This window comes from Ammodytes marinus (genome assembly GCF_949987685.1).
Source record: "Ammodytes marinus genome assembly, chromosome: 5".
NCBI lineage: Eukaryota > Metazoa > Chordata > Actinopteri > Uranoscopiformes > Ammodytidae > Ammodytes > Ammodytes marinus.
Genome location: NC_137234.1, coordinates 26,609,709 through 26,627,391, shown reverse-complemented (window position 1 = coordinate 26,627,391; position 17,683 = coordinate 26,609,709). Strand labels below are relative to the sequence as shown.

Here is a 17,683-nt window from a genome sequence, read left to right as displayed (position 1 = left end):
CTTACACACACACACACACACACACACACACACACACACACACACACACACACACACACACACACACACACACACACACACACACACACACACACACACACACACACACACACACACACACACACACACACACACACACACACACACAAACCCCCTCGAGGAGATTAATGATTTTTTTTTTTAAAGGACAATAATTTGTAAACATACCCTGTTGTTGTTTATGTGCTCAGTGTGTATGTTGGTCTAAGATTCAGTGTGCCCTTGGACGGTTTAAGTGCTTGTGAAATATTCAAGAGTGTTTGTTGTCCATGTCCATGTTCACTAACCCTAACCCAAACATCTTCTGTCTGTTCATTAGGTGTGTGTGTGTGTGTGTGTGTGTGTGTGTGTATGTGTGTGTGTGTGAGTGCGTGCGTGCGTGCGTGAGTGTGTGCATGTGTGTGTTTTCCTACTTTCATAACGATGCATTGTCTGTATGTGGGTTCACCACCGGAAAGTGAAGTGGAACTGTTAAAAATACAGAACACATACAGGGAGACTGAGGAGGAGATGGAGGGAAGTGAGGCAGCATAACACAAGGTGTGTAACCAGTGAGGAGTGAGGAGGCTAAAAGATGGTGGAGAGAAAGCAAAGCAGAAAACAACATTTTGAAAAAAAAGAGTGGAAATTACAGCAGACATGTTTAGTGACAAGCGGAGCATTTAGAGGTCAAAGAGCCAGATATTAACTCAGGAGCTGGTGGAAACCAAAAACAGAGTTAAAGGAGAATGAATACATTCACTATAGGTGGACAGAAACTCGTCTTGACTGATTGCTAATTTTGCCCCATAACTGCGGAATGTGTAAATAAGCACCTGTTTGCTAAGCGTAGTGTACCGTATCAACTTAAAAGGAGAATATGTTAATGTGGTGTTCATGACCTGTATTCTGCTACTTCCAAAAATAATAATTTGTTGCAGGTTAACTATAACATATAAGCCAACAAGGCCTGTGCTAGCAATAGGCAATGGCGAAAGTCAGGGAGATGTTTCAAGTTACATTGCTACCCATTCACCCATATGCAATATATATTCTACATTTTCTGTAATTGTTACATAGTAGACCTATATATATAGGCAACCTTGAGCATTAAGATGACATTTTGAGCTTCGCTTGGTAAAAGCAGGACATTCAGCAAATTTCCTCAAGTCACCAAATTCTGGAGTCCGAGTCACTCTACAGTCCCACAGTTCAAGTCTGAGTCACCAAAGAGTCTACAGTCACAAGACTGAGTCATCACATTTTAATCTCAGTTGATTGTTTAAAGCTAAATTGCGTAACTTCTATCGCCCCCATGAGAAATTCTGAGTAATAACAACTACACTGTCGGGCGTATATCTACATGAGGTAAGCCTTCGGTGATCTTGCATGTATTTTATACCTTCTGCTGTACGTCCAGGGCTTTCTTTAGCAGTGGAATCAACACCTGAAACATTTCTAGGGCATTTGCGTTTCTTGGGATTTTTTCTGAGCTCCTTAAACACCTTAAATGCTGCCATATCCAAGAAAAGAGCTGACAGGATCAATCAACGTTGTGTCAACTATGGGCTGACGACGGCTCAAATGTAACTGAAACATTTGTTCTATGAAAAAGTTATGCACTATAGCTTTAAATTTAGCTCGTTGGTTTGGTTCGACTTCTTATCAATCGATATTTGTACGGTTATTGACCACATTGCTTTTTATTCTTTAGTCGAGAATGCACAAGTCCGAATCTGAGTCATCAGTGTGGGTAGTCAGAGTTACGTGTCAAGATTTTGTGGTCAGAGGTTTTGACGTTGGTATAGAGGTGGTCAGGTTAATACTGAGCAGAGCAGTGCTGCTGTGGTCTGGAGTTGGGAAGTGTTGGACAACAGCGGAATGAATGATCTCTTCATTTTCAAACACAACACGCATTAAGATAACACTGTTTATATATGTGAAGCCAGTCCTAGCTCAGACAGCAACAAGACACACATCCCAAACTCCTTCCACCACAATAGAGTGAATGAGAGGAAGAGCAAATGTTTGCCCTGGAAAGTTGAAGTGTCTCCACGACGGTCTGATTTTTTTACTCTCTCTGTGTCTCTCTCTGTGTCTCTCTCTCTCTCTCTCTCTCTCTCTCTCTCTCTCTCTCTCTCTCTCTCTCTCTCTCTCTCTCTCTCTCTCTCTCTCTCTCTCTCTCTCTCTCTCTCTCTCTCTCTCTCTCTCTCTCTCTCTCTCTCTCTCTCTCTCTCTCTCTCTCTCTCTCTCACTCTCTCTCTCTCTCTCTCTCTCTCTCTCTCTCTCTCTCTCTCTTGTCTTTTGGTGCAAGGCAATCCATGGCTGTGTGATATTACCTCACTCGTGATCTCATCAGACACACACACAGTTTTGCCCATGGTATGTACGTACATCTTACCCCAGGAGAACTTTTAAAAGTATTCTAAGAAAGAAAAAGATAAAAAAAAATCCTGGAGTTGAAGCAGCTTTTTGCTTTGATTTGCGATAAAATATGAGGCAGGATTCTTCTCGCTATATCACATTTATCAATATAAAAAGGAGGGAGAAGAAGTGGTAAGAACATGAAGTGGGAGATGATGAAAGAGGCACAGAGATGAGGCATAGAGAGCAAGTTTAAAATCAAAAAAAGAAGAAGAGGAGGGGAGCGATGGCATGGGGGATAGAAAAGCACTGCAGAGAGAGAAACCAGGAAACTAGGTTTGCTGGAAGTAAAGAAGGGAAAAAGTGTGGGATGAAGGAAGTGGCAGAGAGAAGAGGATAGGAAATGGAAAAAAGATGGGAGGATGAGGAAGCACGGGCAATTTTTTCCGGGAGACTTTTTTAAACCTGTGTTAATGAGGAATTTTCCACTTCACGTGTCTGTGATGTAGTTTTTTCTCTTTTCTCTTTTAAAGAGAGAACTTAGGGGGGCAGGGGGGAGGGGGTGCAAGGTCAGGGATGATTTCCTGAGGAGAAGAATTAAAAGCCAAATATAAATCTCCTTGCTCCTTCGAGGTCTGCTTTTAATGTGATTGCCGGAGTGCTGATGACGCAGAAACAGGGAGCATGCACCCAGGGGGAAAGCTCTCTCCCCGTTGGGCCAGGGACACGGAGAGGTGAGCAGGCTTTTTGAACAGAGACAAAGGAGAGGAGAGGCGACAGACATGCACAACCACTGATCTACAACCACATAGTCCAGGGAGACATGACACGGTACAAGCTCCCAGATGCATTCTGACAACAGAGATTTCAATGCTGCTATACATTAATAAGTTACACGAACACCAAGTTGTTATTCTTTTGAGAATGTGATGAGAAATGTGTAGCTTTTTGTGCCTTAAAAGGTGCAAGTGTGTAAATGGAAAACAGACTTAAAATGGAATATAATATTGACGAGTAAGTTTTAATTAGAGTATATAATCTCTTGATGATAAAAGTTGTTGTTTCTTTTATGAACTTAAAATGAGCCTTTCATATCTACATAGGAGCGGGGCACGCCACCATGTTGCACCGCCATGTTTCTACAGTAGCACAAAACGGCCGTACGACTTTTTATATAGCCTAGTGGGTGTCAGCCAGAAATGCACCTGTTGTAAGATGAAGAATACGTAGCCTACTATAGAATAAATAACTAAATACATCTTCACCTCATCATGCAATATTGTGTAAAGATTTTGGTAGTGGTGGATGAAGCCACCTTTAGTAACTATAGCTTATTGTCTCTTAAGGCCACAGCAGCTACTGTACATTTTCCAAGCTGCAGGGGGTAGACACGGAGCCTTGCCATCTAGAACTTTCACCACTAGTCCGCCAAAATACACGTCAATACATACTGCACCTTTAACAGTAAAGGTTTTGCTAAAGCCAGTTGTCAGTTAGCATAGCTTAGCATACACACTGTATACAGGGGAAAATTCTTAGCCTGGTTCTCTAGGAACATGTTTTAACAGGATTTGTTTATTCGAACAATGGGTAATTTCCACAAAATGGTCCCACACACAGCCCTTTTATTTGCCGTTGTGCTTTTAAGTGTCTGTATTTGAGCACATATGGAGCTGAATCAAAGCCCTCCTTCTTTTTTCCCCTTTGAGATATGTTTTGGAAAAATACTTCTTGTAACGTGTGCATTTTGAAATAATAACCCTACTTTTTTTAACATGTGCAGAATGTTGTTTATTTATAATAAGACTTCCACACTAGTGTACTCCCATGTGACACATAGGAACAGGAGCTTTGTGTTGTAATGGCTCTATGGTGATCAAAGGCAGCTATAAATATCGCAGTCTGTCTTACAGTATTTAAAAGAACAAGCATTTAGGAGACTTCTTTTTTTTCCCCCAATAGATTTAGGATCTTCAGTTAAACTATTTTAAGATCTCGTGACTGATTTGTAAAAGATGACAGCATCGCACTTGCTCACAGAGACACACACACATACTTGTAATTCTATCTTTGTAGGGATACTCATTGACATAATGCATTCCATATCCCCTTCCCCTCACCTTAACCATCTCAACTAAATGCCATCCCTTACATTAACCATAATTCTAATCTGAGCGTTAAAACCTATAGTCTTAACCCTCAAACATGCCTTTGAAAAACTTAGGACCAGGCAAAATGTCCTCACTCCAATGGTTTAAAGTTAAAATTTGTACTCACACAAAGATGCCCACACACACACACACACACACACACGCACACACGCACACACGCACACACGCACACACGCACACACGCACACACGCACACACACACACACACACACACACACACACACACACACACACACACACACACACACACACACACACACACACACACACACACACACACACACACACACACACACACACACACACACACACACACACACACGTGAAGAATCTTAGTGTAAAAAAAATATCAGCCAGCCCATATTAATGCATTATTGAGTCAATACTTTTCCCTTTGTGTCAGTAACAGAAGTGAGTTGAGGGACAGAGTGAGTGGATGTGTGAGATGACAGAAGCAGCAGCAGCAGCGGGTTGAGATGTGGGACTGAATGGAAAGTCTCTGGAGACACCTCTAAAGCAGAGGAGGGAGGACAGATGGATTCATTCATCATTTATATCCATCGCTGGGAGTTTCATTCTCTTTTTTCCCCCCCTTCCCAATCCCCCCAATGGTTTGAATCCTCCCTTGGGACCCATCTCCATTCCATCCCTTATATTCCGTGCTCTGACGGCAGAAGCAGCAAAGGATGACAATCGATGATGACGCAGACCACGATTTTTGACACGTAGCCTATATAGATTAAAGTGGATTAGAACCGGTTTCAGACACACACAGAAATATTTCAAAAAATGCCAGAATCAATTGACTCAACATCAACGTTAATTCAGCGTTCATTTAAAGGGCCAATCCACCAATTGTACACATCCGCTTCAGTTTACTCGTCACGGAGAGCATTGTGTAGTCTGAGAAAAGGGTTGTGTAATGCCCTGTGTGGCGTTGAAGGGAGCTTTCCAAAGTTTGAAATACATAAATGAATGAGTAGGCCTGTCTGATGATGTCATAATGATGTACTCAAAGGGTTATCCTGATTTGAAATGAGAGACTGTATGTGTCAATCTGTGTGACAATATGTGGGCAGGGAGGGCTGGCAGGTGTGTGAATTTACCAGACAAGGAAAGTCTTTTTTTTTTTTTAAATAAGTGCAATAAAGCTGCATTATGGGAAATGTAGGATCTAATTTGGGTCTAAATGTTGGGGAAATAAAAGTCTGGATATCTGTGACCTGCTATAGGCTAGATCATGACTATCATTATACTTTTTTTTAATCCCCCAACTTTGTGGAAGTACAATACCATGTACCAGGAGAACTGCTTCAATCTCACAAACATTCTATTTCATGAAATTCTACATGGCGTGACAGAGAGTCAAGTGTCACGCTGGTAGCCTACACATGGGAACCACAAGCGAAACAGTTAGACATAACGCGGCTCATATATTTTACATGAATGAATCTTGCTGCAGTTTCACTACAATGAATGAAGTTGGTTGAGCTGGAGCGATGGGTGCTGTTCATTAAGAGGGCAGGAGATATGCTGACAGTCAGATCCCACGGGTGAAAGTCACGACGGCAGTTTAGCGGAATGAACGAATAAATGTATCCACCTTTGGGAGCAGCCACAACCTTTAGGCTATTTTTTATGATCTGGACCGGACTGTCTCGGGGTCTCCAGTCCTGCAGCAGCGGCAGGCATGTGTCAATGTTTGGAAGGAAATCAAACGCCGGACCCCTTCTTCGCACTTTACAACGAACAGAGATGCACAGTGTAAATTCAAGAAGGCAGACTGCTGTATGAACAACTAGCAGATCGGTAAAAAAAAATTCTCGCGAACTTAGTCGGAACCTGAGTCTGTCATGCGCGACAAGAACAATGAGCCTATCGCAGTCAAACATCACTACTGCAGTAGAAGTTGTGCATCGTTCAGAAAAAATAAGTTTTAGAGATAATCTTTTTTTGTTGGCTACTTACTCAGAAGCAGAGCAACAGGCAAGAAGAGGAGGCACGCAGAGTTGACCAGAGATGCCATGTTGTTGTCGACCCGACGCATACAAGGAATATCCCCCAAGTTTGTCTTGAGTAAAGTAAAGACAGCAGACCCGCTCCTCTGCGCTGCTACTGGACAGTGTTTCCTCGGTGCAGCTCTGTACTTCAGCGCTGGAGCATCCACACACACACACACACTCACACAGTGCGCTCACAGCCACAGAGAAACTGGAGGGGAGGGCGCGTCAGGGAGGAGGAGGAGGAGGGTGGATGAAGGTCTAGAGCAGCTCGCAAAGTCCTCCCGATGCTTGGCAAAAGCGTTGCTGCCTGAACTGAGGGGAAGCTGCCGGGAGTAGGCTATTTGGGGTGATCTGACAGTGCTGGACGAAATCAAATCGTTCCTTATGGTGGAAGTATAGTCTGCATGTCCAATAGGCCTAATGTAGGCTATATAAAATAAATAACACATTACAGATAAAGCCCTGCTTTGAAAAACCCACAAAAGTAACAGTAGAGTATTAACTGCACATTATTTTAAAACATCAAAGTCCCTTCCAGCCAGATGAATCCCCCGATGGTTGCTTTACTATAAAGCTATAGTGCGTAACTTTTTTTCTTCATATAGGCCTAGGCTAAATGAATGTGGGTTAATCACGTTCAGGCCATCGCCAAACGAGTTGACACAAAGTTGAGTGAGCCGATCAGCTCCGTTAAACTCTGTATTTCTCAGTAGGGCAGCATTTACAAACCGGTTGTTTGAAATAAGAAGCGCCCAAGAAATGTTTCAGTTGTCGATTCTACTGCCAAGAAAATACCTGGACATATAGCAGAAGGTAATACATCAATGAACGATCACAGAAGGCTTAGTTCATGTAAATGCCCTGACAGTGTCGTTGTAATAACTCAAGGGGGCAACAGACGTTACGCACTATAGCTTTAATTTAGTATTACTAGATGGGTGTAGCTGTTTATATTAGTAGGCTACAAGCATTTCAGTCCTTGTGTGTATTGGCTTCTGAAGTGCCCACGAGCAATGATGGTCCCCTACATCTATCTTCCTACAAAATAAAGACACAATAAACTGAACAAGTCTTTTTTTTATTCCAAAAATGTTTGGGGTAAAAGAAAACTGTTAAAGATACAACATAACCATCCAAGCAGAGGGGGATTAAACACAACGAAAGAGAAAAATAGAATAACATACACACCACTAGCACAGCTCCCACACACAGCCTCCTTCTACTCTCAGGACTAGAAACAGGGTGCCTAACTGAAAAGGTGAATGTGGAATTATAGTCAAAATAGTAGGCCTACTTCTCTTTGTTTTTCCACGTATGGGCCCAAATCGGTCTTGGATGTCATTATGTTTGCTAACAACATAAAACAGATTCTTCTCTGTTGCACTGAACGGGGCTTGACTTCAGATGCCTTTTAAAACGACATTAATGCTCGTCAAAGTTTAAATGGAAGCCTCTGTTGGATGACGCTTCAACATTACAAGTGGTCTAATGGGATCCAATGTTTCAGAAAAAAAGAACATGTAGATTACAATAAGGCACTTGCTAGACACATCTCAACTAAACAGATTCTAAACACAGAGGTCAAATGAACAGAAACTTTATTTTACAATCAGCGAAAACAGTGTGTCCACCCTGCAATCAAACAATGGTGTGTGTGTGTGTGTGTGTGTGTGTAGATGGACTGTACACAAGTTATCATACACTTTTCAACACACTTTAAAGACAAAACGAACAAACGGTGCATTTTTTACAACCTAAAAAGGCAGGCTTTTTTTCAATGTTGGGTAAAATAGACGCTGTATGAGCGGGAATGATTTCTGAAATTCAAAAACGTAAAATGACAAGCAGGGTGAATCTCTCCAGTCCAACTAAGTGCTGCCTCCTACAGCCTATGAAGGGTAACTGCACATTAAGTTCACAAACATTATTTGGTATAACCTGATAAAATAACATCAGTAACAATTATGTTTAGGAAGTGTTTTATTATGCTTTATAACTAGTTTGATGATTCTTAAAGCAAGTATACAAGTTTTCTCAAATACTAAAGGTTTATATATATAAAAAAAGAGACTGACGTACAGAAGAAAAACAGGGGGCAGAAGGCTGATCAATTTTCAGGACAGAGCTGTGCACATGGACGGCTGTCAATGTTGGTCTCCAAATGTTTCAGAGGAATTCTTCTCCGCCAGGGGAACCTTTGTTACATTTCAAAAACATTTATTTGTTATCCTTTAATCTTCTTTGTATCCTTTAGAGAAAAACACCCTCATTAGAATGATTGGGGGAAAAGAAGGTCAGATGAAAAAGTATAATGAGATATGCCTTTCTTCCCAAATACTTCTAACGCAGGAACAAATTCAACTAACTTTCAGTAAGACAATTCCAACATTGTTGAGCTTTCTTCAAATAACTGAGAAAAAGGTTTGGGCCTGGCGCGGCTGTTGACTCCAACCTGGTTAAGAAATAACTGAAAGGAAACATGCAACCAACATAAAATGGCTTTGGATGTTACATACTTTTGGTTGCCGGGATTAGTTAAGGTTGTTTATTGACAAACCTAACTGAGGACAGCGTAATCCTGCAGCAAGCAACTGAATTCCAAGTTGGCTCTAGCAAGGATGCTGGTCTGTATAGAAAAAGGAAAAAAAAAGAATGGTCTCCAAGCCTTTTGTTTGCTTTTAAGGCCAAGATACAAGGCGACATTTTGTGGTGAAACTTCTTTTCATAGAATTTTGTTCCGTCTGCTGCACCTGTATCCAAACTTGTTCAGTATCCGAAAAACGTAACACGGGCGAGAGGAACACAGCGGAACTAAAGACATAAGCAAAAACAGCCATGTCTGGTCTAGTGGACCAACAGCAAACATTCTTTGAGTCTTATGCACATTTGGGTGATGAGAGATCAGAGGACTTTTTCAGGTGTGTTGTGTCTGACCAGAGCAGTCAGGCTGAGGTTTCTATTCTTGACGCAGACTAAAAAGGAAGGACAAACAAGTGGAGAGGGCACAGCAGTAACAAAGGGTCTTCAGTGAACTTAAGGGTTGTCCAAACCATTATTGTTTTGCAGAGGTCTGTCTGGGATAAAAAAAAACAGCAACAAAAAACAGTTTCTACAGGCTAACTTGAATCTTCCCTGGTGCAGAGAGAGAGAGCAGAGGGAAGGAATGGGGTGGGAGACTGGATTTGGGGGTCAGGTGGGCCGGTCATCTTCCATCTTAAACCGAGAGCACAAAGTCCCAGCCTCAAAGTGGGCTCAACTTGTCCTTTGTTGCATTCTCCTTTTTAAAATCTAAAAAAAATATTGGGGACTCATGATCTTGCATCTCTTGACTCTTTGTGCACATAGCACTCTATAAGGGGCGGGTCAGGGCTAGTGGTTGACCAGGCCCTGTAGCATCATCATGAGGCGCCGGGCCGTCTTGCTGAGCGGGCTGTGTGGGTCCTGCTGCAGGAAGGCAAACAGCTTGGGCTTGACCTGGGCCAGCACGGCCGCCATGTGGTCTCTCATCAGGGGGTCGCTGTGGTCCAGGTTCATCACCGCGTCCTCCAGGTAGCTGCACACACACACACACACACACACACACACACACACACACACACACACACACACACACACACACACACACACACACACACACAATAGAGAGTGATGACACCAGATGAATGAGGCATTTACAGTCAGGGACAGATTCTCTTTCTGAAGGTGTGAGTGCGAGAGAAATTGTTAAAAAAAAAGGGAGTCAGCCAACACTTGTCAAAATCAGTGAAATTTTTTGCTGATTTTGACCAAAAGGGATTTTGACAACAAGTATTGTCCAGAATCGCTGACTCCAGATTGAAGCTAAGTAGGTACAACTTTCTTGTGAGCACTTTTGCTCAATTGGAGAACATGACAAAGTTTCACACCTACAATCTGAAACGCACATTCATTCTGCTACATAAAGCAGTACAAGGATAGCTTGAGTGTTGAGCAGCAGAGGAAGGCAGATTCTATCAATGTTTCACCATTCTAAACTACATCCCACTCCTGCCTTCATTGCTTTGGTCAGACTGTGCAGGGGTTGATCTATTTCTGTTCTGTTCTCCCTCTGTGTCTTTACAGTTTAAAAGGACCACCTCTCCACGGCCGGAGCACTGCTTAGATCCCAGTCATCGCCAGCTGGCTTCCCGCCACAGTTCCCCCACGGACATAACGGGTCTATCAGGTCCCCATAACCCTGCCAACACACTATTCAAATTAAGGGACATTTTATGGTCACTGCACCATACACCACAGATACTGACGAGCTAGTTAGCATCTTGCAGGAAACAATGATGCTCAACACTTAGGAAAGCACACATTAGGTTGCTGTTCATGCCCCTTCAGCTCACATTATTCTTGCATCAGTTTTGACATCAATGTGTTCTTCAAAACCAGCTAATGATCTACCCTGGGCCCAACCATCCTAAGATCGCTTTTGTTTCAGCCTTTCATACAAAGAACAAAAAAAGGTTTCTTTATCTTTTGCAAAGCCTCAAAAATATGTTGTATACCTTCCCCCAGAATTAATTGACTTCTATTCACTCACAAGAACACAGAGTCTTCCTGCCCGGATATAATTTGCCATTTAGAAAGGTAACAGTACAAAGAGGTTTGTGTGAATCATCTTGTTTTGAACACCTCTACTGAACTCCAACCAACTCAAGCTCTGTCCTGATAATGCCTCAGACTACTGCCCTCCTCTGCCCCCCACCACAGGGCTGTGTTAGCAGTGGGAGGCAGCAGCAGTGGAGGTAGCTGCAGAAGCACATAGGTGATGCACAGTTAAGGGACTCTGATAAAGAAAGAGGTTTCTTTCTGTGGGAGACAAGAACGAAAGGGGAAGGGATGGAAGGATTGATAAAAGGAAGGACATATAGTGAGTGAGTCTAGGGCTCTCGGAGGAGGAGAGAGAGAGAGAGAGAGAGAGCAAGCAGTCACAGCACAACACGACAGTGCGCCAAAGTGAATGAAATAATAAAAGACACCAAGGACATAAAAAGAACAGAACAATTTAGGTTTTAAAAAGGGCTGTACTATTCTGGGGATGATCCGCGCTCCCTGGGCAGATGTGCATCAGGGCTACAGACGGAGCAGGCCATGGGGTCAGCACTTTAGCACCACTTAGCACACGGGAGACCAATCATAATGGACACACAATGGAGAGGAGAGGGGTGGCCAAAGTTTAGGTTTTATCACTGATGGACGGCAGCACTGGATCCAGCTTGTGTCGGGGAGAAGGTGTACTGTATCAGACAATTCAAATAGTTTGCACGGTCATCTATGTGTGAGAACTAACAATTAAGATATTTTGGGAAGGAATTAAGCTTTTACAGCTCAAATGTTTTGGATTGAAGCCAATTACATTTTGAAAAATTTAAAATTATGGCTGCTGCACTGCAGGACTGGGCTGCATATCAATATACAGTGGACTGTAGGCTTGTTCCGATTGACGATCGGATCGTAAAATCAGCAATTGAAGCGATGGATAATGATTTTTTTTTTTTCAAGACGATTGGATCGGCTATGAAGGCATCTTTAATTAACGTATAAGAGGTTATATAAAAGTAATCATGCATTTATACATGTTGATATAGTGTAGCAACATGTCTCCTTGGCACAGCACAGTCAAAAAGTAGGCCTAGTTGGTGACAAGTGAATTAAAGTCCTAATTTACCACCCAGTTTTCCTCCTTGTCTCTTCCCATGGCCGACACCCTGTGTGTGAACTCTGTTTTTCATCTGCTCACCAAACCTTTGCTCTGCGCTCCAAGTAGCATTGACCTACACTGATTTGAATTGAATCCTATTTATGTTAAATATAACATACTGTGATGTTGCCGTGTTCAGAGCACTCTCACGAATAGATGACATCGACACACGGTAAAAGGGATTGGTTTGAACAGAGCAGCGTTTCCCCTTGTTGCAGCCTACAGCCGGGTTGTCTTCTGATGAACTTTGCCGCCATAAGGCCGAGTTATTTATTGATTAACTTTTGTCACAGAAGAGGAAAGAGCAGAGCACTTTTATTTTTATATCTCCAGCATGAATTCGCTAAAGCCGATGCTTCATATATTAACACACATTTAACACGGGGAGAGAAGAACACCCGATAGTTTGTAGTTAAGTGCTATTTTGTGTGGACAGACACATTTGAAGCGTCCAGGCAGAACTCCAAACATCATGCTCTGCTATGTCTCAATATGTAAAGGCCAGGACACACCGGTCCGACTACCGACCGTCGCCCAAAAATGGAGTCTGCCGATTCAGGCAGCTCCAGTCTGCCCGTCGCGGCCAAAAAAGTGCCAAGAACACACCGAGCCGATCTGACTTTCCGTACGCTCTGTAATGTCTCCATAACAGCAGGTGGCGCTAATCTGTTTTGTGTGGCCCAAAAAAATACGGAAGCCGGAAATGATGGGACAGCCAAGCAAACACAAAGCGACGGTCTATCCTCTACCATGCTGATAAGTTGTTCCTCGATTTCTTCGGTCCTCATGATCCCAAGTATTAAATATCAATGATGCCAAAAAATTTGTCAGCTTCACTGATTCGCTAGCCCTCCACCAATCAAATTGCTCCGACTCAAAGACTGCCCGACGCCGATTGAACATGTTGAATCGGCTGAAAAGAAGCCCGACAACATCTACGACGGCCGACGTGAAAGAACACACCAAACAGATTCGTGTCCCCGCCCCCTCCAGACTCTCCGACCATGTCCGATGGCCGATTATCGGGCCGGTGTGTCCTTGCCTTAAGGGATAGTCTATGGGGATGTTCACACACTTTAATATTTATTCATGTAACTAAGTATAGGAGAGCGTTTAAAGGTCCCACTATTAAAAAGCTCCCCAAGACTGCATGCAGTGACGTAACCCCATCATCGTCTATCCATACTGAACATGATTGGACCATCTGAAAGTAGACCCGATCGCCCTACCCTAGTCGAGTGAGATAATATCCTGTGATAAATATATAAAGTATACAGGTGAACCATTGCAGATGAACAACAATAATAATAATTAAGTAATGATTGAGACTAGGACAAACAGGAAAAACATACATAGTGGTGGGTGTGAGTTGTGATCATGGAATATGATGTATCCGTCTCATGTGTTATGTCATCATGTGCAATAAAGAAATATTTGGCACAATACTGTATAGTATTGTATTGTATTGTAAATGGGTTTCCTCACCTGATCTTGAGCTCAGAGCGGGTTGTGAGGTTGGAGGAGAGCTGCTGGATGAGTGACAGCAGTACGGGTTGGCTCAGAGGACAGGGCTGCTGACCAAACACCTGCTGAGAGTCGATGGTCTCACACACGTACAACACCAAGTTCAGATCTGTGGCAGACAGAGCCTGGGTGGAGAGAGAGAGAGAGAGGGGGGGGACTTTTCGGTCAGATTACACAATTTTTATGAATCTTTGCAGATAAAATGTCCTTATTAGAAGTTGTGTGCTACCTCTGTAAACTCGCAGCTATGAGTGTCTGCAGCTGAGCTAATGAACTGGTGGTGTCTGGAAATGGGACTGTGTGAAGTAGATAAAGAGCAAATTGGCTGTCTGGGCTTGTAGTCCTTGTGGGAGCTTTTGTGCTTGAATGAACATGTTCTTCAGTGTGGTGTTGAATGTTGTGCTTGTGTTAAAGCAGCTACGAGTAACATTTAAATATCTTTTAAAACAGCCTCATGTTTCCTCTGATAATCATAAATTACCTTTAACAGCAAACAAGACCATCAGTGCAAAGAAATAAGTTTTTATATAGTTTTTATTACTGCATTTGGTCTAGTCGCACACCCAGTCCAATTTTCGGTTCGCGCATGCATGCTCTTTGGTCACATATCCGTATTGGTCGCAGATTTCAGTGTAGCGCTGCAACGCGATTTGAGAAGCCTATCCCTCCAGGTGAGGAAAGGGGAGCGGGAGCCTTGTTTGAGACAGTTATTTGTCATCATAATGACTGATAACGGGGCAGAACCATCAAAGAAAAAAAAGAGAATGCAATGAAGAAAAGCTAAAAGGGAGAGTGATAGATGGGCGAGAGGAGGACGTTGCCAAGCAATGTGTAAACAATTTCACGGGAGCGAACTGGACTGCAGTGTTTACTCCTAAATGAATGAGCGGTAGCCTACTAAAACAAAGTTTGCTTTGCTTCACCATCATCAGATGACCATTATTCATATGAAATAGTCATTATTTACAACAACATAAACACAGTACTTCATCGTGATCCATACTAACTGCCGTCTGTCGTTCATTCGCTTTCTGTGAGGACACGGACTCTTTCAGCTCCGTGAGAGTAGTTAGGTGACGCTGCTGCATCAACTCATTGCAATCAGGTGTGTGTGTGTGGCACTGGCATTAGTTGATGCAGAGTCACTAAACACTTTCACGGAGCCGAAAAGAGTCTGGTGCACTCACACTTTCAATAGGCTACACGGACATGCACAATATTACGTCCTATTCATTTGACTCTCGCGCGGCCGGCTGGCGTCGTAAAAATACTACCGCTTTTGTCCAAAGGTGCCGCCAACGGACAAAGTTACTTGTAGTGGCTTTAAGTGTGTTTGCAATCATTTACAGATGTTGAATACAGTTCAACTGCAGTGTGTATGTGAGTGAGTGACATATTTGTGTGTGCGTCTGTCTGTGTCTTTGTGCGTGTCTGCGTCTGTGTGTGTGTGTTACCTGCTGGAAGGCCTGGTTGAGCTGGCCTTGCTGCAGCAGCTGCAGGATGTTGCTCTGTTGTGTCTGGTAGTCCAGGTGGGCTGTGGGGACGGGCGTTCCGGCCGCTGACCTCATGGCCTGCATGATGCTGGAGGTAACCACCGCCTGCTGCTCCTTCATGGCCATGCTCACCTCCCCTTTGACGATGCGCTGCACATGGCTAAGAATAGTCTCCTGCAAGCTGCACAGGGGAAGGGCACAGGAGGACAGGTGAGGACAGACTAGCCTCCAAACTGCACTGTAGCAGACTTGCTAGGTTAACCCATTGATGCCTGATAATGCACGATGCATCATTGTATCTCCTGCCTGACGTGCAGCATCAGGCCTCAATGGGTTAAGGAACAAAGAGCCTGTGCTTCAGAACATAGTGGCAGAACAATGTTTTGTATTATTATTATTATTTTATGCAGTTTCAGGGGAGGGGAAACTGTTTACCTGCAGAGCCTGATGTTAGTTTACAAAATTTTAAAATACATATTTTGAAGAACCTGGAACCAAACGAAAGACTAGCATGTGTTTGTAAACCAAACTGTGAGCCCTGCTGCTGTAAACCACAGGGAAACAAGAACTTTTAATGTAGCTTTCTAACTGCAAACAGTGTTTAAGGGATCCAATTTTCCTTTGATGAAAGTTTATTTATTCAGTAATGAGAATATACATTAGAAAATGTTCACTCTGACACACCCAAAGTTACAAAGTGCAACTTTAATAACTTTCTAAATGTAATCTGGTCTCCATGTTGTATACAAAGTTGTATCGGGCTCAGCACAGACCAGCGTTGTCATTTCCATCTCAAGATCCTAAAGTTTTAGCTGGGCTACAAACTACTTTTATTTCTTCTCCGCCCGTCAAATCTATAAACTCTAGAGGCCATGAAATAAATTGCAAAGGGAACAAGAGACTCAATCGAATTTATGTTCTTACATTAGCCCCAGGATTAAGCTTTGCTTGTTTGTACTCTCCCATCCATTACGCACCTGCTTAATCAGCAGTGAATAAGGCTAGGGCTGCTGGCATAGGCATCTGCTGATATACATATCTAATATTCAAAATGTCTGCTTGGAATGCCAATCCATAATAACAAGTCGATTATAATTCATCAACAATATGAGATATCAGGATTCTTTTGGCAAAGTCAGAATGTGTGTGTTTTTTTTTTTTTTGTGTTCATGTTATAACTAATGATCTTGATTTATGAGCATGCAGTGTCTAGTCTAGTTACACCATTATCATATGTAGGGAAATATTTTAATGTTACTAAATGGCAGGGAACAACAGAAGGAAGAAATTATGATAATGGTTAAGGCAAGATACATTTCATTTTAAATGGGAACCAAAACACGGTTTGAGAAAGGGCTTTCTAATCCCAAGCAGCCTAACAGTGAAATCAATGGAGGGCTAGGCTAGGATACATACTTTCCCACCATCATCTGGATCTGGTGCTGGACGTCTGCCCGCACGTTGGCGGTGATGTTATTGGTCAGCTGGTCGGTGGAGCTCTGGAAGGTGTCCATCATTAGCTGGAGCTGGCCCACCATGGGGTCTCTGGTCTCCTGCTCCCTCTGCTTCTTGTTCTTCATATGACTCTCGAGCTGCTGGATGTCTGCAAAACCAACCAGGAGAAAATCACTTCTCCCCTGAACACTGAAGCTAACACGTCATAGATACAACCCAAAGCTAAAGTGAAGCGATACGCTCCATGTTAACACCGGATCAGTTGACAGTAATGTAAAAAGGTTAGCAGTAATGCCAAACCTACTGCGAATTAACAACCAGCGCTGAACCTCCGTGGATGAATGCAGTGCAGCTGATTTGCGTTGTGCTTGTCAAGCACCACGGCCATTACTGCGATGGCAGAGTGGAACTGAACACATTCACACCGACAGTCAAAGCAGACATGTTAACTTTTCTAATGACGTTTTAGGTAAGAAAATGTGATTTCATGGAACAGAGGACTGGTGGCTTTTACTTGTCACAACATGTTGTTGAGGCAGCTGGAAACAGTGAAAAAATAACCCTTTCACATTAATTCAGTGTTACTGGAGATTTACAATGAAGCTATCTCTGCAGTGATAGTGGCAGGTCTATTTCTGTCACACAACCCAGACTCTTTCATTCATGCTGAGTGTATGCTGAGTCCCACAGCTCTCATCATCTCAACCTAATATATACAAGAGGCTCTTTCTAAGATAAGAGAAGCTGAACAAACACTTAAAAAAAAAGCATGGTTGGTAATGGAAGTTGAGTTACATGTCAAACACCCAAATATCTTCTCTGGAGTCAAATAACACTGAAAAGGTCAACGTTATTGGAGTTACATTTTTCAGATGCCAGAAATACAACTCCAGTGACAGTTAGCCATAACAAGTCGATAAGCTGAAG

General features: G+C 42.8%; 2 protein-coding genes across 5 annotated transcripts in view; both read right to left on the bottom strand.

The window, feature by feature from the left end:
• Positions 1–6,619, bottom strand: part of nrn1la (neuritin 1-like a) — a gene marked incomplete at its 3' end in the record, with an annotated part of 70,938 nt that extends 64,319 nt beyond the window's left edge. The window contains exon 1 of the mRNA XM_080028259.1: positions 6,522–6,619. Coding sequence (XP_079884385.1) covers positions 6,522–6,600 — 79 coding nt within the window. The 5' untranslated portion in view covers positions 6,601–6,619. The remainder of the gene's footprint in view (positions 1–6,521) is intronic.
• Positions 6,620–7,655: 1,036 nt separating this feature from the next.
• The window catches only part of edc4 (enhancer of mRNA decapping 4), a 30,480-nt gene continuing 20,452 nt past the window's right edge, over positions 7,656–17,683 (bottom strand). For all 4 annotated transcript variants that reach the window (XM_080028366.1, XM_080028367.1, XM_080028368.1 and 1 more), the window contains exons 27-30: positions 16,718–16,904; positions 15,263–15,482; positions 13,770–13,933; positions 7,656–10,109 (exon numbers count right to left, since the gene is read on the bottom strand). In XM_080028366.1, coding sequence (XP_079884492.1) covers positions 9,926–10,109; positions 13,770–13,933; positions 15,263–15,482; positions 16,718–16,904 — 755 coding nt within the window. In that variant the 3' untranslated portion in view covers positions 7,656–9,925. The remainder of the gene's footprint in view (positions 10,110–13,769; positions 13,934–15,262; positions 15,483–16,717; positions 16,905–17,683) is intronic.